The sequence below is a fragment of the Phaenicophaeus curvirostris genome, chromosome 16 (genome assembly GCF_032191515.1).
Source record: "Phaenicophaeus curvirostris isolate KB17595 chromosome 16, BPBGC_Pcur_1.0, whole genome shotgun sequence".
Classification (NCBI taxonomy): domain Eukaryota; kingdom Metazoa; phylum Chordata; class Aves; order Cuculiformes; family Cuculidae; genus Phaenicophaeus; species Phaenicophaeus curvirostris.
Genome location: NC_091407.1, coordinates 6,647,970 through 6,670,288, shown reverse-complemented (window position 1 = coordinate 6,670,288; position 22,319 = coordinate 6,647,970). Strand labels below are relative to the sequence as shown.

At 46.3% G+C, this 22,319-nt stretch overlaps 1 protein-coding gene across 1 annotated transcript in view; it reads left to right on the top strand.

Moving 5' to 3' along the window:
• RNF216 (ring finger protein 216) overlaps positions 1-22,319 on the top strand; it is a 77,543-nt gene that overhangs the window by 28,166 nt on the left and 27,058 nt on the right. The window contains exon 13 of the mRNA XM_069870397.1: positions 409-487. Coding sequence (XP_069726498.1) covers positions 409-487 — 79 coding nt within the window. The remainder of the gene's footprint in view (positions 1-408; positions 488-22,319) is intronic.

Below are 22,319 nucleotides of genomic sequence, written 5' to 3'. Positions count from 1 at the left end.
GTTCCCTGAAACCCTAAATGTGTGCTGACTATGAGATAGGTCGCTTTCGAAGAGCTATATTATAAATTCAGGCTTCTGCCTTCCCGGGTCTGTTTTTATTCAGGTTGGTCTGCCTTTGACTAGGAACAGATTAAAATTCAATAGACTTGTCTCCCCCAAGACATGCTTGCCAGCTCTGTGCTGATCCTCTAAATTATATGGTCAAAAGTAGTGCTGAGCATATAATATTTTGATTGCAAACAGTGAAGTGATCGAAGAAATATGAGCAAAAAGGCAGTAGTCAGCACATCCTGGCGGCAGGCATTTGGTTGGCAGCCTTATTAACTACCACAGAGCTGCTTGACTAAATCCGCTTTCAGCAAAGATATGTTTGGCACGGCAGTAATGGCATCTTATTTTGGGCTGCAGGTGTCCATTCTGTAACTTCCCAGCTCTACTGGACAGCGATGTGAAGCGGTTCAGCTGCCCTAATCCCCGCTGCAGAAAGGTAATTAGGGGATACTTGCCATTTGATCTCTTCTGGAGTGTTGGGCAGGAGAGCTTGGAGGACAACTCATGCTTCCTAGTAGCAGGTGAATGAACATCTAATGTGGCTGCACGGGGCAGCAGTCAAAGTATTTGCTGGATACTGCTGATGTTCTGTAAAACTGTGTGGCCTAGCAGATGAATTTCAGAGCACTATTGATAAAGACAACAGTATTCCTTTCTTTCTTTGGAATATCTTGGCTAAAAGAAGCTACTTAGATTGCTGCCTTGCATACAGAGAAATGTTTGAAGTGAGCTGGGAGCTGTGTGTTTAAAAGGCATCAAACCAAAATGTAATCCTTTATCTAATGAAACTTGTGGAGAATGAGCTGCAACAACCATACCTGCTGTCCTTAAGAGAATTAGCATCTGCATTCTTCTATGCTATTGCCTGAATACAGATTCAGTTTGAAGTGACAAAAATTTGTTTGAAGCGCTCGTTTAAAAGTGTCCATTCAAAGGGCAGGACATCTTTGTTCTTCTCTCAAAGTTTGCTGATAGCCATAACGGGAGAATCATCAGGCCCAGTGGGGGAATGGAGTGGGGAAAACTTGCTGCTTCTGCACCATCTGTTCTGGGGAAAAATAGCAGCACAGAAATGTTTCCCAGTCTCCTGAATGTACACAGAGCTCTACTTACATCTGGTGCCAGTGAGCCGAGCCCAGCAGCGTCAGTGTGGAGCACTGAAACTGCAAGGCATCTTGCTTAACTTTAGCCACAACAATGAATTCTTGTGCAGTATTCAGGGAACTGCCAGTCACGTTATTTCTGCTATCACTGAGATTCCTCTTGAGGGCATTAACCTTACGCTTGTAGCCACCAGAGCTTTGGGTTCTCTTGATGTGATGCCACCATTTCCCGGTATTGAGAAAGTAATAGGAAGTCAAATTCTGTTGTTGGGGGAAATAGAAGTTGCCAGCAGTGAACTTTGCATTCTGTAGTGAAAACTGAACTTGCCGACAGGAGAAGGCTGCTTAGGAAAGGTGCACAATTTCATTTCAGATCATTAATCTCCAGATATGTCTTGCTAACATCCACTTCTGGCATTTGGGAAAGAAACGCGATTGTGATGGATCATCCGTCTCGTGAGCAGGGCAGTTTTCTGGTCAGTAGGTGGCAATGTTGATTCACGTTTAAATCAATTTTTTCATTCTTTTTCTCAAAACCAGAATTGTTTTCAAAATGTACGTATGTCAGCGCCAAAAAAAAAAAATCAGGCTTGAAGAACATGAATGCTTCAATGTGCAAAACAAATTGCAGTTGCTTTTTTTTTCCTAAAACATGTGATGCGGTACAGTAACAGTGGTAAAAGGGGTCAGTGCTGAATGTTCCTTTCCTTCTGGTTTGCTGTTTCATTTCCTTCCTAGCGTACTGCCTGTCCCTCTTCCCTGGGGTTGCAGCATTCCAGCGGGCTGGATTTCTGGTTTCCTGGACAGCTTGTGTTGATTCATTAGCTGAAAATCTGCTGAGTAGCTTTGTGTTCTTCTTAGAAGTCTTGAACGACTTTGGGATTTGAAGTCGAGGGTGAGGAATTTGGATAGCAGGATGTGGTCTTGCCTCACAGCATCAACTGCAGTGGTTCTTCATATTCCTGCTATCTCTTCTCTCTCCAGAATTAAGAATTTTGGATAACGCTGCTGCTTACAGGAAACTGTTGCCCATAGGGAGGAAAGGACTAATCTAGGGAACTCTGTAGAGGCTGGAGAGGATGCACTGGCTTTGCTAGCAGTGCCTCTGGCAGACTGTGCAGGTGATGACTGATCCTGGATGTAGTCCCTCTCTGGGTGGAAGGTCTGCACTTGCACAGCTGGACCCAAAGTGAGGGGAACTGTGGAAAGGGAAAGGTCAAAATGTGCCTCTCCTGAAACCTCAAGACTCCTTAAGGATGGGGAGAGGAGGACCAGATGGTGGTCTTGTTGTATTTCTGTGCTCCATCACCTGGATCCTTTGTCTTGCTTTGAGAGCTCATGTTGATACTCTCAGGCTTTATTTTAAATCTGGCAGAGAGGATGATTCATATTTGGGCCAGCTATGGATTTATTGTAAAGTAAGTGATGGGAACCAGCTGGAAGCCTTCATTTTGGCTGAATATATGTATGTTGGGCTCAATAATAAGAGCAGCTCTAGGCAGGTCACTGCTTGTGCATCTCACCTGTAATCCCAGACATTTGCACCTTGCAGAGACCAAATCATGGCTAATTGTAACCTCAGCAACGGGCAGAGCTGCCGGTTGCCTTCTATGACTGAACGGGTGCACGGAGAGCATGCAGATGAGCGTGCACCATCTGCCAGGGCCGCTGTGTCTCCAGCTGTGTGGCTTGAAGTTTGACTCCTAGTTAGGTGGCCAGGGCTTGAATCTTAATATGACAAACTGCAGGGTGGAGAAAAAGCTTAATTAGTCAAGGAAAACACATCTATGGATGCGTTCTGTGTTTGTGTGTGCAGTCTTGGCTGGTGCAGGGAGAGAGGCAGCTTTCGCTCAGACCTCTGAGTTTTGAGGCTTTCCTCTGTAACGGGTTGCTGGCTGCATGTGGAGCCAGAGTTCCCAGCCACGAGAGGGTTTGCCAACCCCACTCAGTCAACCTCCATTTTGTTCTACGCAGGGATCCCTGCGTGGAAGCGATGCTGGAATTTCTCATCTCTAATGATGTGGGTTTCTCCTCCCAGTACTCTGACACAGCAAACCTAAGGTGGCAATGCTGGTAAAACTAGGAAAAGGCGCATATTAGATGTTGGCTTGTGCAGCACTGGGAAGTGAGTGTGCACTTTTGCACGTTGGGGGAAGTAGTTTCCCACCAGAAAAGGAAGTTCATCCTTTATGCTCTGCCTCCCTCTTCCCAAGACCCCATGTTGCTGGTGAAGACAAGGCTTTTGTTCCCAGGCTGCTTGCTTGCTTGCTATCCTCTGTGCTGTTGTGGGTGGGGGAGATGACTCCCCTCTTTGCAGTCTCGGCACAAAGCACTGCAGGGCTTTCAGCCAGCGAAGAGATGAGGAGGTGAAAGCTGCCGTTGCCATGGAAATAATGCATGCACGGAGCAGCGCTGTCCTTCTAGTGCTGGAGAGCTTGAAACCCTCAACACTCGTTTTATAGCCAGCCCCTATTGCAGGGACTAGCATTTCCAAGAATTTTCTTTAAAAACTCCTTTGCGTAGCTTAAATTTGTTGTTACTTTGTGCCAAGTTATCTGGATGTGGCAAGGTGGTGGCAAATGGCTGCATGGTACTAAGTTGCATCACCCTGGGACTGGGCAGCTGCCACTCTTGTACAGGGCTCTATAGAGCATCTTGTTAATGAGGCTGGGCTTGGGGAGTGGGATTGCTTGCTGGGCGTCTGAACTGTCACGCTGGAAAGATTAGCACTGATGAGCCTCTGTCAGATGGATAAAATCTTTACTCCTGTCTTTCGGTCTCTGAGTTTGGCTTTCACACCACAGTGATTCCTGTGTGCACTTTTAATTTGCAGGACTGAGGTGTGGTATTTTAGCAGACTTCTTTTTAAGCTGCTAGGATGTCTCAGGATTGATTTTTCAAGGTGCTGGCTAGGAACAGATGCACCCAGCTGCTTTTAACCTTCATTTTCTGTTGGAAGTGAGACAGGTTTAAGCTTGTACAGAGCTCTGCCTGGCAAGCTGTGTGTGAACACGGCTTCTCTTAGCAGGGTGCTAGCACTGCATCCGCAGATGATGTTAATAAGCTTAAGTTGTGTTGTACAATTTGCAACAACTTTGATGTGAGTGGCCTTCCTTGCTGAAATAACCAAGTATTGTGTGATCAGCAAGACTGAAAGTCACAGAAGCAGCTAAGGAGTGGACGGCAGTGCCTGGGATCCCTGTACCTAGTGTGGTGATGGGGCAGCACGTGGCTGCTTGTGATTCAGAGGGAGGCGAGGAGGCAGCCCCAGCCACCTGTGAACCAGTCACAAGAGTTTTAGGGGGTGCAAGTGGAAATGTTTGTGTAATCAAGTACCCAGCTGCAGGGGATGTGTTTGGAATGCCATAGCCTTCCAAGGACATCATCCAACACATACCACAAGGCCCACTGCTTCTGTCCTAGAGGCTGGTCCATTGCTGCCCGGAGCTGCCTAGCTGACTCCTGATGGGCTGTGGTTTTAGGCTTGAACTGTGTCAGGGTTTGTCACTGGCAGGGCATGCCTGAACATGGAAAAAGAAATAGTTCTGGTTGGAGAAACTGAGCTTGTCCAAAATGCCTCAGAATAGGATGTGCATATGGAGAATTACTTAATTCTCCTTGTTTTGCAACATGTTTTCCCAGCTGCTGAAGGCTGCCGTCTCATTCAGCTTCCTGACAGTAGTGCAAACAGTTTGAAGGTCCCGTGGCCCCATCTTGTTCTCGGTTCAGCTATTCTTATTGCTGTTCTCTGGGTGCTTTTCCTTGAGTGTATCTATTTGAATTTGTTATTTAGAGCTTAGCCCTACCGCTTTAGTGGAGAGCAGAGCTGAAGGTGGCACTCGCTTATGGTCAACTCCTGTAATTTCTTTGATAGCAATGACCTCAGGGCCCAACTCCCAGGTTTCAATTCCCATCCTCCTGTGCCTGTGTGAACGTGGCTTAGCAGAATTTGTTCAGATGAGGAAGAAGGGGAAATGCAGTATGGGGTACCTGGCTTCTTGTCTTACTGGGGAGTCTGGGGAAGGAGCACTTGTGCCTGTGTGTGCTTTTGTCCAGAGGCATGTCTGGGCCAGCAGAATGGTATAAGCCATCTTTTTATGACTCTGCCCTCTTCCTCCTCAGCGCTGCATCCCTTGAAACCTCCTACTCCTGAGCCCTCAGCTTTCTCCTCCAGCCCAGAGTCTTTGCTGCACCCTTTTAAAATGTGGTGCGCATGGGAACATGCTCCACTCTCTTACTGCCAAAACCACAACAAATGGCAAGTTTCCGTCTGTCAGCTCGGAGGCACTCCGTGACTGGGCAGGCAATTTTCATTTTTCTTCCATAAAAGGACATTGAAACTCGTCTGCAGCAGCAGTGCTTCGAGCTGCAGGCAGGGCGAGCGGCGATGCTATCAATGGCAGCGCTGGCAGCACTGCAGCAGGAGCACCGGTGATTGCCGTATCACTCCTCAAAGGGATGGGCAGGAGGGAGGGACCAAGGCCGAAGGTGGAGTTGAGGTGATTGTAGGCAGCAGATAACACCCCAATAAGTTTTATTGCCAAATCCTAAAGGAGGAAAGATAACAGGAGAATGCTCCTGGTACAGCAAAGCCTTAAAATTGCAATCCAATGTAGGAGAAGTACATGTGTGCTAAACCACGTGGTCCGTGTGATTGAGGCACATGAGGTCGAAGTCGCATGGGCAGCGCTGAGAGTCGGGAGATCTCCTGTCCAGCTTTATGCTGGGCAAGACACTTACCTTTGCTGGGAGGCTGCAAGGGGAACAAGGGAAAGCCACGTGCCAGGGACTCCCCTTGCTTCCCTGGGTGCTGGACAATGCATGCTCACGGCTTGCTCCCTGGCTGAGAGGGTGCAACTAGGAGAGTCAGTGAATTGTTCCCCTGATGAAACTCTTGTACCGTCTCTGTTTTGTGTGCTTGGTCTGGGCCAGGAGCAGCTACAAGAACTGAGCAGTATCGAGAGTAGCTTGCTCCTAAATGTTCCTTTCCAGGGAGGAGGCACAATGGTCAGCCCAGAATCACTCTTTGCCTTGTCTGTATACCTGCCCCCCTTACTTGGGACACGCAGAGAGGGGCTGTGGGAGCTCCAAGAATGCCTTACCTGGAGGAGAGGGTAGGAGTGGGCTGGGTATGTTGCTGTAGTGGGTTGGAGAGACTCCATCAGTGGGAGCTCAGGTGCTGCTGCATTTACAAGATCAAGTCTGTTTATGCAGTGGAATGTGGAAGAGCTTCACTTGAGAAATTAGTCTGACAGAGGATGAGAGGGTGAAGCCCAGCCTGGAAATGGAACTGAGGAAAGAGGTCAGCTTAGATGGGGTATCTGTCTCTTAGAGGGGAAGTAAAAGCTGCTGAAAAGCAAGAACTCAAACAAGCCTCTTTAAAAATTGACCTTGTGAGTCAGTGCGATTTCAGCCGACAAAGCTTACTTCTGTGCTTACTTTCTGCCTTATATAGCAATATCCATTCAGTGAAAAGGCAATTCTCCCACTGTTTACTGACCACTGAATACCTCTTTGTCAGGTCCGTAAGTGGCAGGAGCGCTATCTTCCCTTTGTAGCTTTGTCCTTTGCGGAGGAAAGGTCCAGAGGTAAATAAGCTGAACACAACTTCATGTGGGGATGGAAACTTCAGCCTTGGTTGGCAGCCTTATATCACCTTGTCTCTCTGAGCACTGGCAGGGCCACTGTTTGGGCAAAAGAGCCACTGAGACAGGCTGCAAACCTGTGGTGTTCAGCGCAGAGGTGTGAGGAGAATGTCTTTGGAGATAAGCTGGTGGACTCCAAGAGGGCTTGGATGAGAGTAGCCTGGGTTGGGTGGTGCTGGGGTGTGTAAAGTCCTCCACTGCAGGCAAGTTGAATGTGGCAAAGTCCTTGAATGTGTGGCAAGCTGCTGGGGTAGTCCTGCAGCCAAACTGCTGTGTCTGGAAGGACCCTGAGGGCTGCCGTTGTGCTGGGGTTTGAGCAGAGGCTGAGACCCACTGCAAGCTGACATGAGCTATAAGCCTTGCTTTTTCCTCCTAGGTCCCTTTGAAAAAGAAAGGGAGTGGGGTTCTTCCATTTCATGCAGGAAACTAGAGAGGAACTAATGTAATGTGATTGTGCTAACGTTGAGGAGAAATGCTAAACCACTGTATGGACTAGAGTGTTCAGACTGCTGGATTTGATTTTTTGAACAGTGGAGTAACTTTGCTTCCATCACTCATCTGTTCTCACAACAGGCATCCTGGGAGCTCAGCACAGATACCCTTCATGGCAGCAGGGGTGAGTTTGAGGCTAAACTCTGCCCGGTGCTACTTGTATTTGCAGAGCATCGCAGCAGGGTTATCCTTCTGCTGCTGCAGTGGAAATGGAGGTTGGAGAGCATGGAAAAAGGCTGTTCCCAAGGCAAATTAAAAACATAGTCCTGACCTTAGTCAAGAAGCTACATCTTCCCTCTCTCTTTCCTCCCCCTCACATTCCTGTCATAGTAATCACTGATCTCTAACCTCAGCTTCATCTGCCACAGCTAACCACTTAAAAGCCTCTTAGAAACCCCCAACTCTCTGCACGCACCTCTTCTTTCTGTACCTTAGTGCTTCCAGGGCAGAGTTATCTTTGGAGGGGCATGAGTCAGCAGTGGAGGTTTTAAATAGTATTGTGTCAGGGCAGCTGATGATTGTCTTCTCCTTAGGGCCACAGCGCTGAGGCTGCCTAACCTGGCCTGTGTAGTGCAAGGAGGTGTTTTGCTTCTCCTTTCTATTTGCACATAAACAGATTTCAGCAGATGACACAGTCATCAGACTTCCTGAGCTAATACAAGGCTGCTGCAGATGATGTCCATTTTGGAGGCTGTCAGTAGAGTTTGTTTCCTAATTTGGTCACAGTGTGCTCAGGGCTGGCCTGCTTTCCTTTCTTCTTTTTTTTCTTTTTAAAAACACCCATCCTTTTATACCATTGTCGTGGAGGGGAAGCTGTTTGTATCGGAGAACCTCCAGCTCCTCTCACTTCCTCTCTGTAGAGGAAGTGATACTTGAAAGGTCTCTTTGAAAAAGCAATGCAGTTCTGAAGCTGATCTTTCCAGCTTTTTTTCCTTTGCCACTCTTTCATGAGCTCAACTCAATGAGCCTGCTGGCTTTTTATCCCTTCTGGGTGGTCAGCTGTGCCCTTTGTGGTGGAGGACTTTGGAATAGTTCTCGTAAGTGACAGTGAGAGCAGTTAATAACATTGATAATCTGAGATATTGGAAGACATATTGCAGCAGAGGGGAGAGATGTGTGTGATTTCAGCTACTGGAAAGAGCATGTGCTTTGTTTTGTTTCATACATCACCATTGATGAGAGGCCTGGCACCATGTAAGAAGCTATAAATGCCAAACATAGGGAGAAGAAATTGTGTGAATGATTGGTTCTGCTAAATGACCTTGAAAAGTAAGCTCCTGTGTCTTGCAAATCCTCAAGAAAACCAGGGAATGATAGCCCCTTAAGAAGACACCAGCTTTTTGGTGTTGGACCAGAGTCAGCCCCAAACAAGCTGCCTTCCTGGCATGCAAGAAACTGCTTCCATGGTCAGTTGAAGTTTTCATTCAGCAACAGGAACAGCTGAGGAACCAGCACCAAACCAGTAGCCTCCTTTTGTTTTTTTTCTTCTATCTCTGTGCTGGACTTAGCAGGAAAAGAAAGAGAGGGAGGCAAAAAAAGTGTTTCCAGGTTAAGGATGTGGCTCCAGCACTATTTTAGGTCCAGAGTACATGTCATGAACAGCTTCTGCAGAGCCTCAGGTTAAGGTGCATCAGGAGCAACTTGATTACTGATGTTAAAGGTTTGACTGTAGATGGGCAGGTACGGGCTGGTCTCTGCAGAAGTTTCTCTGAAGAGAGGAGACGTCAGTGTGCATCATGTGTTGGATGCCAGGGCACCATTGACCTCCGGAACATGAGTAACAGAGAAATGGGAGCGTGAAGTGGTGAGGCAGCAAGTTTAGAAGGGGAAAGGGAAGATTAAACAGAAGTTTTCTTCTAATTTAGTAAAAATCCCCTCTGTGTGTCATTCTTATTTGCATATTATCTTCTAATTAGCCATGACTGACTCAACCACCACTTCCACCTGAAAGGAGTGATATGTTTTGAAGTATATGGTTTATAATCTCAGTAGGCCTGCGTTTATTCTCCTGCTTCTCCCCTTCCAGTGCCCGCAAAATGCATTTTCTTATTGCTTTTAACCTTCAAGCCTCTCTCCTCCTGCTCTCACTCTGTTACTACTCTTGCATTATTAATGGGACTGTAGCAATCCAGCCAGAACACCAGCAGTACTAATTAGTGCTTGTAGCAGAGGAATGAGGAGCAAGGTAGAAAATGGATCAGGAAATGTCGTCATAAAATGATGGTATCGGAACTGGGAAGCAGAACCCTTTGTACAAGCAGGTTTGCATTGCAAACAGCCTCCTTCACCCAGTAGCGCATTTACCGTCCATGTTCTCCTTGATTATTTGCTGCGTATGAGTGGGAAGACAGTCTTATACACACACAAAAAGGTTAATGGACCTGTAATTTCCAGGAGGAGAGAGATGGAGTGATATGTTGTGTTCTGCCTGGTTGCGTTTCAAGCATCACAAAATTCATGTGCTCTGAGTTGCTGGTGCTGTAGGATGAAGCCCCTTCCCTTGTTGGTGTCAAAGGCTGAAGAAACGCAAATGGCTGCATTTATTTTTGCATTCAGTGTAGAGCCTGTCACACTCGATGTGTTCAGGTTGTCCTTGGTAGTACCAAGGGCATCCTACAGAAGCAAACAGCTCTCTGTGCTCCACATAAAAGAATACAGCTGCGATGAAATCGGAACGAGAATATTATATTGGGGATGTGGCGATTAACCGGTGAATCCTGGGCTGCTGTAAGCAGAAGGAATTGCCTGTCTATCCTAATTCTAGTTAATGGAACTGTGCCTCTTCACTCAATTTTGCAGAGCAGCCCCTTACGAATGGCATCCTTTGGAGGCCTTGCATGAACAGTTGTGCTGCTGCCTTAGCTTCTTCCTGGAGAGAGGAGCAAGTGTGAATAGGGAACGTGTTGGCTCTTATGGTGAGTGGCAGTGAGAGAAAGTAATGTCTTTAAATGAGTGCTGGCATTGTTGTCCTCTTTGAAATACAGCTGAAATACATAGGTGAGCAATAAAACAAATACTAAATTGGTCAGTGTGTGCTGGTGAAAGACTGAAGTCCATCCCAAAACGATGTTTTAAAATAAAAAAGCCAAACTGAAGCCTCGTTTCTACCAGAGTCGCCACACAGTGTCCCCACTTACAAGCTGGGATGTTCGTATAAATTTGCTTACTAGTGATGACAGGACAAGAGGACGTCTCTTGGTGAGGTGACTGGCCCAAGGTGCAGACTTCTAGGTCTCTTGGAGACAGGGGAAGGGACTGTGTTTCTGCCCTCTCCATTGCTGGTGCCAATCTGTGTGACTGCCTGTGTGTGCATCAGTTGGGTGATGCTGCTTTTGGATGAATATGAGGAAGCATCCAGGCCATTTGTGCTCAGTCCCTGCTAGGCAGCCGTGCATCCAGATAAATCAGTAGCGTGCTTCGTTTATATTCCCAACAAAGCCAGGAGGCCAGCACACGAGCAGCATGACTTCTCGCAAGTCGGATGGTAACTCACACAAAGCGAGCTGGATATTGAGGCTGGGCAGACTTGACAATATCCTCTTTCAAAGATTATCCTTTAAACTGTCCTAGTCGCACACCGCCTTTGGCGCCCGCCTGAGCCTTTTGTAAGGATGAACAGTATTTAAAAGAGAGGCTGGCTACTCTAATCCCTTTTCCGTGGGCTGAAAAATCTATCCTGCTGTAGCTAGACAACCTTATTTCTCTGACTGATCGTGGTAAGTGTAGGGCTTTTAAATCCTGGCTCATATTTTATCCATGGTGTTGGTGGGGCTGCCAGTAATCTCGAAGTAAGCTCAAAGCAGAGCTTTGCTAGCACAGCTTAGGGTGCTTGAGGGAGAGCAGGCATTGCCGCTAAGTGGGAGCTGATAGGCAGGAATTTCTACCATGTATTTAATAAAGTCATTGTGGAGCTGGAAAGGTCTGGAGTTTACGACCCCAGTATCCTTTTTTTTTTCCTTTTTTGCCATTAAAACTGAACATTGTTAGTAACGCAAATGCTTTCTCTATCCAAAATTTCATGTGCACATATTTAATTAAAAGGCGACAGGGTTAATGAAGCTTTGAGTGCATAAGGCCTTACTCCCTGAATTTAATTTTCTTTAATTGCTCCAGAGATTGAAATTCCCAGCTGTGGTTGTCCCCTAACATGTGAATTAAGGAACTGGAAAGGGATAATTTGAATTGTCTCACTCAGCGCTAGCTTCTTCTACTGATTTTTCATCTCTGGCTGAAAGAGGATTAGATAAAAATGCTCTAAGTCAGTGTTTTACCTTTGTGGTCAAATTGGCAAAGCTGGGAGCTACAGACACCTTGGGCACTGGGACTGAGGTGAGAAATGGAGAATGTTTGTGCAAATCGTGTCACTTTTCCCTAATGTATTACAGAAGACCAAGAGCAAATATGGTTTTTATTGTGTTCCCACCCTAGTAACTGCCATCACATTCAGTGTCACTGGGGTTGGGTTGACTCAATTGCTTGCCACAGCCCAAAGCAAACCCGCCTTCACTGCTATGCAGTTTAAACAAAAGCAAAAGGTGTTTTGGGGATGGTTTTCTGGCTTGCTTACAGGCCTGTTTGAATAGTGGGTCTAGTGCCTAACACCTCTGTGAGAATCAAGGTCTTTTTGTGGTCCTCTCTTGTTTTAAGCTCTTCGCAAGCTCATAGTCCAAGCTCTGCAAAGCTCTGTAAAAGGGCAAAAATCTAAAATGCAGCAAATCTGCATCCCAGTGAAGTGATTGGTGGTGGAAGGAGCCGATCGTGTTCCTGACTTGGTTATAATAAAAACTTACAACCCTTGCTGAATGCCCCTGTATGCGGTGTGCTCTGTCTCAATTTGTGGCAGATGCTGTCGGATATTCCAAAGCTACCGTATGTTTTTATATGTCCTGATGGGCTTGTTAGCGATTACAGCCTTGACTAGATGCTTAATAGAAAAGAAAGCTTCCAGCAGCAACCGAAGACGTCAGGGGTTAATTTAATGCACATCTAGCATTGCAACAATGGGAGCAAAAAGCGTTTTAGGCTTTTCTCATTGATTTGACTCCTTTCCGAGGTCTTGGCTGTCAAAAATCCTTGGGAAAATATGTAGTAGCATCCCCTTGATTTGGTAGAGGCTTGCCATAACCAGCTGGCATGTGGGATTGATAAATCAGCAGCCCCTACTGAAGAGGTGTTTCAGAGCTGTCAGGCTTTCCCAGTAAGAAGGTGGTGGCTGCTGGGAAGCTGTGGTTGATAAGGTGGTGCCTGGGCTGGGGGGAGGGAATTGCTTTGGCTGAGCTGTGCTTTGCTTTCAGGAAGGTAGCCTGTCTTTTCCCGTTGCTGCAGGAAGAAGCGCCGTGCAGCTGCCTCCTCCCTGGCTGTGGATGCGGAGGGGTCGGTTTGGCACCCAGCACCCTGGTGGGCCGTGTCTGGGGAGGTGCCAGAGGTGCCCTCTGCGTGTGAGCTCTAACTTGCATGAGTCAGCAGTGTCCATTGGATCTCTGCCTGAGCGTATGAATCCGTAAAACCATTGGGGTTAAAAAAAAATATTTCCTAGCATTATTTAATCCTTCCTTGTTTCCAATCCGCCTGTTCACTTTCATCTGGAGTCAGCACAAATACCCCTCTCAAGCTTGCACTTCTGGCCTGAAGGAAACTGCCTTCTTTGCTACCGTATAACACCTCTCCTGTGCCTTGATGGTTTAAGTGACCTCTGCCCTGGTGAATAACTGATGGCCAAGTCGTGATGCTGGGGGCCAAGAGGTCCAGGGCCTGCCCCGTGTGCCGCTGCTCCTCCTGCCACGGGCTCAGGGAGCAGAGGTGAGACTTAAGTGGTCTCTGTGCTGCTACCAGTGTAAACAGAGCAGATGTTTCCCCGAGTCGGGGGAGCATTAATGGAATGTATTGGCCCCGGTTGATGTAAAACATTGCTGCAAGTTTTGGGGATGAGGTCAGCGGTACTGAAAGCTGATGGGAGTTTAATGTCGAGTCTGCCTCTCTGAGCCCAGAGGTCAACTGAGAAAGCCGTGGCTAATGGAAACGCAAGTACACTTGTCATAAATCAGTGCCAAAATACTGAACAGGCATAGCTGCTGCTGGATCCCATTTCTGTAACCACCCATTAGCTATTGGGTGGCTGCTTTCCCTGCTGGGTGCTCTTGGTGTTAGTGTTTGACTTTAGAAGGGGCGAATAGAGGCTGAAAACAGAGTGTTTGGGGAAAGCTTTACCTCCATGTGTTGGGAAAGTCCTGCCTGCTTCACCACCTTCCCCATGGTGTTTGTGGGGTCCCAGGGTTACTGCATCCCACCCGTTTTGGGAATGGCAGGAAAAGGCAGCTGGGATCTTGTTTTAAACAAGTCGTCCTTCTGGTAAAAGGAGGTCGATCGTGTTTCTGCCACGAGGTTGCTAGGAAATCTCGAGGCGTCCAGGAAAAGAGTCGAGAGGCAGGAGGCAAAGCAGGCTTGGCACTGCTTAGAGATCATGGTTTTCTTAAAAACAAACAAATCTTGTAAAAAGTAAAGAGCAGCATTTTTCTAGACAATGAAAAGTCAGTTTGCTCTCCAGACCAACCAACATATTTCCTGTAAAGCTGGACACTCGCGTACCGTTTGCCAACAAGATAAGATGGTTGTATTTGTTCAGTGATTTATCCCCTGTGAAGCAAATCTGAAAGAGAGCTTTATTGCTGTGTTTATTTTTTCAAAAGAAGCTGCTTTGACCTCATTTTTTGTGTTGGGAGCATGCATGGCTTTAGGCTAAATCTCAAAGCCCAGTCGAAATTGAGGTCTGTCTTCAGGGTTACTGCTTAAAACACAATATCCATGCTCTGTTCATGGTGGAGATGGCATTCAGAAGCCAAGGGGCGAGCGTCTCTCGCCAAGGCCTTTCTGTATTGTAAAGCCTTGCCATGACATCCATCCTCATACAAACCAACAAAGCCGCTCTGCAGCTGGAAGGTTGGGTTGTGAGGTTGGGATTTTTCCCCCCTTTCTGAGCCCTCCTTAAAGGGCAGAGGTTAAAACAAAACAGATGCTCTTGGATGGTGGCTCTGCTCTGCAAAGATGCAGTTGCTGTAAAAGGCCTTGCTTTGGCTCTTGGTATGTGAAACGAGGATGCTACCTCCCATTTGCAAGCGGATGTCAGGCTTAATAAAAAAAACAATCTGAAGAGCCAGACAATCCCCTCGAGTTGTGCAAGAGGGAGGTATCAGCGTTGTTATTGCATTACCTCCAACCTAAAGTTTGTGTATGCAATTATCCCCGTAAGTAAAACCTGAAAATGTCTCCTAATGGTATGTTCTCCCCAAACAAGGGAAAGGATTGCAGCTATCAGCCTGTGAAGACAGGGATGGATCTTTCAGGTAGCTGGATGTCGTGCCAGTTTAGTGTGTTTGCTGGTAGCCTTTTACTATATTTAGTTTCTCTTGGCATCCCGGAAGGAACGCGTTGAACCTTTCTAGATATGGAGATAGGCACAACACCAACCAGCTTGCCAGGTTCTTGGCTTTAGAGTTGTTTTCAGCCTTGGTCCTTGCTGTTCATGTGTTTGGGGTAGAGGATAGATAAGGTTATGGGAATGAAGGTTGATTTTGTTCACTCCTGAAACCTGGGGTATTTCTTAAGACAAGCTGCTTCTTGGAGTATTTTGTATGACTTTAACCCTTTGTGCCATATTTCAGGCGTGCAGAGCCAAGAACAGGTACTTTGTGGGATTTGTTAGGTAACTTTTCCAGTTCCATACCACAAATGAGCACACAGATACTTTCAGAGGCAAATTTCTTTTACTGTACAATATCCCTGTCTTGAATAATTCCGACCTACCTATACAATTAAATGGAGCATTTTTTTCCTCCTGGAACTCGATTCTGGTTGCAGCTGTTGTACAAGCCATAGATGTCTAGATTTGTGTCAGAAAATCATGACTTCAGACCACTGGGATTTTTGTGGGTGGGTGAAAGTGATAACAGATTAATGTGTTTTACTTAGCATCTCCATCTGCCAGACTAAACCATGTTCTGCATAGGAGACTTAACACAGCTGTTTTGAGCTGATCCTCTAAAGGCAAAGCACCCTTTACCTAGTCAAAGCTGACCCCTGGTCTAAAAAAATAAGCATTACTCTTAAGGTGGCCTTTTGAAAGGCAGTGCTTATATATAGTTATATTTACTTTCCTTTTCCTGATCCAAGCACTGTGATGAGCTCAGAGCTTGCAGATGAGGAAAAGCGATAGTGTGGAGAAATGCAGGTGATCCCCGAAGGACAGGGTACAGGGCCCGGGTATTCACCAAACACGTGGATCAGGTTCCGTGTTTGAAAATTGAACTCTTAATGTAACACTTGCAGTTGCCTTCCTTATACTTTACTTCCATAAGTAGATAAATTAAAATGTGTATTATAAAATAAGTTATCTTGCTCCAGTGTGGGCAACTGGTACTGGAGGAAAAATGACTGGCAAATGAGAGCTGTGCATGGCCGTGAGTGTAGAAGTGTACGTGCTCGCTCAAATCTGTGTCGCTGTGAGGGGCAGCCTCAAAGTCCAGCTGTGCGCAGAGCCAGGGTGAGTAATGAGATGACCCGATGAGGCAAGAGCTGCTGTGCATTAGTGGTAGCTGTTAGCTTTTCTGTTCCCTCCTGTGAGCTTTGAAAGTTGAATGGGAGTGAAGCAGCTACTGAATAAGAGGCATGTTATCCTTCGCCTGCATCCTGTTGTATGTAGCAAGTTGTCATGGTGAAAACATCCATCAATTACGTTATTTTGAAAGTGAGTGTTATTCTTCAGCTTTTTTATTATAGAAATGGATATCCCATCACCTCTAGTGCCCAGAACGTACCTGCAAAAGCAAGTGTTGATGGTAGTGCACGTGGGGTGTGTGTGCCTGCACATACTCGCTCCCTTGCTGTTCCTGTACACCTTATCTCTAATGTTTTCATCGCCTGTGAGACTGGATGAACAGCCCTGACCCTGAGGAACACAAAGGCCCTGGGGAGCTGAAGGGTGTGGGGGCAAGGCTGGCTTGGTTGATTTGGCTGTGCAAGACTGAAAGGTATTTATTCAGTGAGCTGGGTGGACTGTATGTAATGAGTTGTGCAATGGGACAGCTGTTCCAAAACAAACCGAGGCCCTCTGACTTGTCTCCCACATGGACTCATTACAACTGCTTGTCAGGGAGATGCAAAATTCCCGTGATCTGTTTGCATGTGTTATCCCAAACTCCTTTCTGTTCAGAGTGCCTCTCTGTTTTGTGCCTGGAGTGCTGGTGGCCCTTCTCATTGCTTTCTGCAGGCTTGATGACAGATGCTGTCCTTAAAATTTGGACTGGCTATTTCCTCTGAAGTCCCTCACATCACCATGGAGTGAAAGCAAGCAGTGCAGTTACCAGAAAAGCTGCTGTAGTCCTTCGACTCGCATACTGGGGTGTGTAGAGTCAGAGGAAGATCTTACTGTCTTATGTTATGGCGTTAGTGACACCAAGGGTTTTGTTCTTAGTCAAGAATGACAGGAAGCTAGAAGACCCTTAGAAAACAGTTTAAAAGTATTCTCTGCAGTCTAGAAATCCTACCTTACTGTAAGATGTTAAAGCGAACTCTTTAAAGATAAATGTTATAAGATCACCTGATGAATCTGCAGATGTACACCTTCAGAGATGTATGTAACATCTTAAACGTAATAGGTAATGACAAGATAGTATTAAAAGCCTAAAAGGCAAAGCTGGTTGAAAAACCCATGCTTTGAGTTAACGTGGAGCTTTTACATCGAGTTGGATATCTTGATTGAGAAGGAGGAAGGGGAGATTTTAGTCTTAGTTGTAAATGGAATTTTTGATATAGGGAACAGATGCCTTTATAAGACTTGCTACTTCAATGGTCACTTTTGGCTGCTTTCTGGGTTGAAGTCTATTGCTTTAATGTCATTACAATCTGTAGCCCCACCATTTCAAGCTCTGATTCAGCTGGATTGTCCAGGCTAAGCTAGACGAGGTGTGCGCAGAAATAAGCTCCTCTTGGCAGCACACTAACTCCTGATTCATGTTTTAAGACTGTTCTTTCGTAGCACTTTTCCAAGTGGATTAGCGCAGGTCACCAAGGCATCCACATCAGTAAAACACAGCGAGAGGTTACTGTCATCTCCTGAAACGCCCTAACACTCCACCCCATTGCTTATCAGCCCACACTCCAGTAATCCTAATAGCTATGTCATAGCAAGATTAACAGAAAATCCAGGCAATTATTTATGGTTCCCTTCAAGGTATGTATTAATCTGAAAATGTGAAGTGGGGTAAATGCTTTATGAGGCGAGCTTGGAAACCTTGCTCACGTGGGCTGAGAAGGGAGTTCTGCCAGGCTGGGTAAGCGGCTGCTGCTGGTTTGGGGATGAGGCACGGGGCAGCCGGTGCTGCTGTGGTGTTAGTGAGGGTGCAGGGGGGACACGGGCCAGGCAGCCTCCGTGTGTAGCTGGGGAGAGGGGAAGCTGCAGTTTGGAATGGAGAAAAAGGAGACAAAGGCCAGTGTCTCGGTTGCCCTTGGTGCTATAGCAGCATCATCCAGCAACTTGATAATGAGAGAAAGGAGAAGAAACACAAAGGCAAAGCAGAGGAGGAGCAGCTTGAGGCTGGAAGAAAGAAATGGAAGAGCTATACAGCAAGGTGGTGTCTCATAAATGCCTGAGCAGGCAGTGTTGGTTGAGAGGTGGTAGTTTTAATCATGGTGAAGACTGGATCTTTTTGTCAGTGGGGCTGTGCAGGTTTCTGGAGACTGGGGAAGGACACAAGAGGGCTGAGAAGGTATGGCTTTGTTCTCGGAGTACAGCTAGTCCCATGGTGATCGGGTGCCAAACTCCAGTCTAGCAAATGACGAGAATACTCCCATTTTTAAATCCCCATGCTCATAAAAATGTGTAAACTAATATTTTAACAGCAGCACGTCGACACTGACCAGAACCATGCACTTGGGGCTGCTGCAAGGAAAGACCTAGTGAGGAGCGTGGTCGATTTTGCAGTTCAGCTAAAATTGGGCAGAGACCAGTTTCCAAAGGGGAAAGCTGAAAAGAGAGAGTCCTTCTGGCTGTAGCTCTAAACTCCAGGAGATCTTTGTAACGCCATTAGTGTGCTATAGTCAGAGAATACTTTTTACCTGGCAAGGCCATGGTTATCGCTAATGCTTATAAATCTAGCCTCCTTTTTCCCAGAGTTGGGGGGAAACAAGGCAGGATTCCTTGTGTTTTGTGTGGGTTTGGGGAGTGGTTTTATTCGGAATCAGCTTCAGGGCTGTGACAGCAGAGGGAGCAGGTGAGCCTGAAATAGCTGCTTTCAACAAAAACCAGCAGCAAATAATCACAGCCTTTGCAAGAGGTATATTAAAACCATTTCCAGCCTGGGAAACATGCACAGCTCAGCATCTTTCCCCCATAAATATTTCCCCGCTGTTGGATCTTTGTAACCCCTTCAGAGCCCAGCAGCTGTGCTCTTCCCTGCTTGCAGTGAGCCACCTCCTCATCGTGTGCTCCCTGAGTGGCTGCTTGTCGATAACTGAGCTCCATCAGACCTTACTGGCCTGGAGAAGCCAAGAAAAGGGGTTGATGTGAAACCAGTCCTGCATGGCACTGGGCAGCCTGGCATCCCTATGGAGCAGTTAGTAGTACTGGAGCAGTAGACTCGGGCATTTCCTTAGCACCCCTCATACATTTCTATAGCTTAAAGTATCATTTCAGTTTTGGGGGAGATTGCTGTCACTGTCTTCTGTCACCCCCTCTAAACAAGGGGCTTGTCTAGTCCTTGCACATACTTCAAGAGCCATCGAGTGACTGAAGTGTGGGGCTTTAACCTTTGTGCCTGCTATCAAAACTCAGTCTCAGCCAGACGATGTGCATTCCCACGCTATCTCAATGCCCTTGCGTCCTTGCCTACGCAGGGATGCTACACTCGGGCATATGTGGGATTTTGCTCCAAGGGAGCTGCTAGCAAGCTGCCGTAAGAGGGCTCCAGAGCCCTGCTCTTGAGTACACTCCTTTGTGGAGCAGTCTTTCCCTTTTTCTTTACCGGGGTGTGCAAGCAGCCTTAGCAAAACCCTCTGACACCTGTTCTAAAGCTTTTTTTCCCTTTTCATTGCTTAGAGTGGTTCTGAGCTTGGTCTTTTTACTTTGACCAGGATAGCTGTACATACTACAAAAATGCCTTGTACCTATAAAGCTTATTTCTTTGTCTTCAACAGAGAAATATGACTTAGTAAGACTCCCTCCCTTCTACTGTTGTGACTATACCCTGCAGCAGGAGCTGTGTCAGTACAGCTGCAGGAGAAGGAGGCCCGAGGGCACTTTGCGAGGCGCCGTTCATCTGTATGCAGCCTGCTGCGTGCCTGTCTGGTAACCAACACAATGAGACTTGGGGTTTGGGGCAGGGGAGGGAGCTGCGTTGCCATGACAATACAAGTTGCAATGGATGACTCTTCAGATAAAAGCATCACTGTTTTCAAAGGAGGAAAAAAAAAAAAAAAAAAGTTCTGTAAAATAATAGGAGTTGAAATATGATGTGAATTCTAGCTTCTGTGGCTTGCTAGGAAGACATGGGGCTGTAGGTGTTACTTCTGGAAATGTTGTTCCCCTTGGGTTCTTGAGGAAACATTAAGAAAAGCGTGTAGGAGGCAGGCATGCTATGAGTAAACGTCCAGCAAGTTTTCCATGCAAATACTTGGCTGTGCAGTAATGAGTTCCAGTAATAGTTGGCTGCTGACTTGCACCGTGGGAGATGCTGGGAGAGCAGGGGCTGTGCCCCGATAGCGTGCGTGATCACCAGTGTAGGTACAGCTGCCAGTCTGGTACGTCAGGCACAGTGCAGATGGCCAACTATTTATATTTCTGTTGTGCCTAGAGCAGATTCCTTCGCGTTACCACTGTCTGGGGAAAAGTAAATGCCCTCTGGATGCCAGAAGCAGTAAGGATGCATTTACAGGAAAGATAGTGAAGTCAGTAGACCTAGTCTTGCTCTAGGGGCTTTTTAGGAATCTCCTTGTTGATCCTGTTTAGGTGGAACATTTCTAATCCTGCTGTAAATCCCTGTTAGACACCAGCTTGTTTTCAAGCATTTGCCAGTTTAAGATGTCTTTCTGCTGTGATCTGACACCTGCCTGTAAGCTTGTCCCCTTTTAACACAGACTCCAAAGACCACAGCAAAACAGGCTTTTTTTAAAACTATCATTCTCCCAAAATTGCTCCCAAGAAGAAACTAAACTTATCCAGCTGCCTGTAATTCAAGATGTGCAATGATTGCACTGGTGTCACAGCCTGTTGTGTCTTGTTAAGCACAAATAGAAATTCCAAGGAAGGATGGGTAATTAGAAGCAATCCAGTGATTCTTGTGACTGTATAAAAATAACAGGACTTTTTAAGGGTGTATTATTTTTAGCCTCCTTGTGTCAAAAAAGTTTTGCATTGGGAAACAGTAAAACAAGGTGTTATAGCTGCTTTTTTTTATTATTATTCTTTTCTCTGTGTATGATATGTTGAGGTTCTTGCTTGATGGATTGAATTGGCTTTGGCTGTTGTTTGGGTAGCTAACACAGCCCACTGGTTTAGCAGCAGGACCTATAACCAGTCAAACCCATAATGGGATCTGATTTAAGAATAAAGTGGTGCCATCAATGAACCCAAAGAAACCTTGCAGCCCAAAACTGTCTGATGTCTGCCTGACCTGTAGTTAGTTTGGGTATTTCTGCAGAGTCCAACCTGCCCCACCAAACCATTTCACAGAGATGCTCGGTTGTCATTTGTATGTTAGGATTAAGCTTCTGCACCTGAACAAGCCTAAATGAAAGTCAGGATAAATACTGGAAGTGCTCCCAGTGCTGTGCTGGTGAGATTTCTGTTGGAGAGCAATTGGTGACGTTCAGAGCTGCGTGGAGTGAGGTTGCTGATCCTAAGGTCTAGCATGGGACAATATCCCCTTTGGTATGAACAGGAAGGACTCAGATCCTGCCTGTCTCCCTTCTTGCTGAAAGTCTTCTAGTCGATACTGGGGAGCAGGAATGCACCGGTCGTGTGGGGGAACTGCAGTGGGGATGAAACTTGGAGATGTTGCAAATGCAAAGTAGTGATGCTTTCACTTTCTCCAAAACGCCTTTTTAACATAGAACTCCAAGGAGGTCTTTCTCTCAGCAATAGTATCCTCCTGTCAGAAAGCTACGATAGATGATGTGTTGGTGTCTTAATGTGCCCTACAAGCATTACACTGACTTTTCTCCCCAGATGCTGTTGTGCAGGCATCATCCTTAATGGGACCCGATAGACTGAAGCTCAGGTTCATTTTTAAATCTGGAGTCATAATCAGATTTATGGTTTCCACCCAATCCTGCTGCCTTGTTTTATGTGATTCTGAAAGTGAAACTAGAGCCAAACAAAAAATGAAATTGTCCCATCACCCTTTGTTGTTGTTGAAGCATTTGAAATGCAAGGTATATGGTGCTCATGGCAATCAGCAGATGATTTTAAGTGCTAGGCCATTTGGCCTTTGTCTTGGTTTGCGTGGGTTTGCGTGGGTTTGCGTGCAGCTGTGTATATGATATAAAGGTAAGAGACTTTTTTTTTTATTATTTTAAAAAGACATAAAAGCAAAGTTATTGTTCCTGAATAAAATCTCTTCTCACTGCTCTTATTTTGCAATTGAGCATCTGCATTTAAATTCAAGAATTCGGAATACTATACAATCGTAGAATAATTTGAGTTGGAAGGGGACCTTAAAGATCATCCAGTTCCAAGCCCCCTGCCATGGGCTGGGACACCTCCCACTGGATCAGGCTGCCTAAGGCTCATCCAGCCTGGCCTTGAACACCTCCAGGGATGAGGCAGCCACAGCTTCCCTGGGCAACCTGTTCCAGTGCCTCACCACTCCCACCATGAAGAAATTCCTCTTTATGTCTAGTCTAAATCTGCTCCTCTCCAGTTTATACCCATTTCCTACTTGTCCTATCACTACAAGCCTTCATAAACAGTCCCTCACCAGCTTTCTTGTAGCCCCTTCAGGTACTGGAAGGTCACTATAAGGCCTCCTCAGAGCCTTTT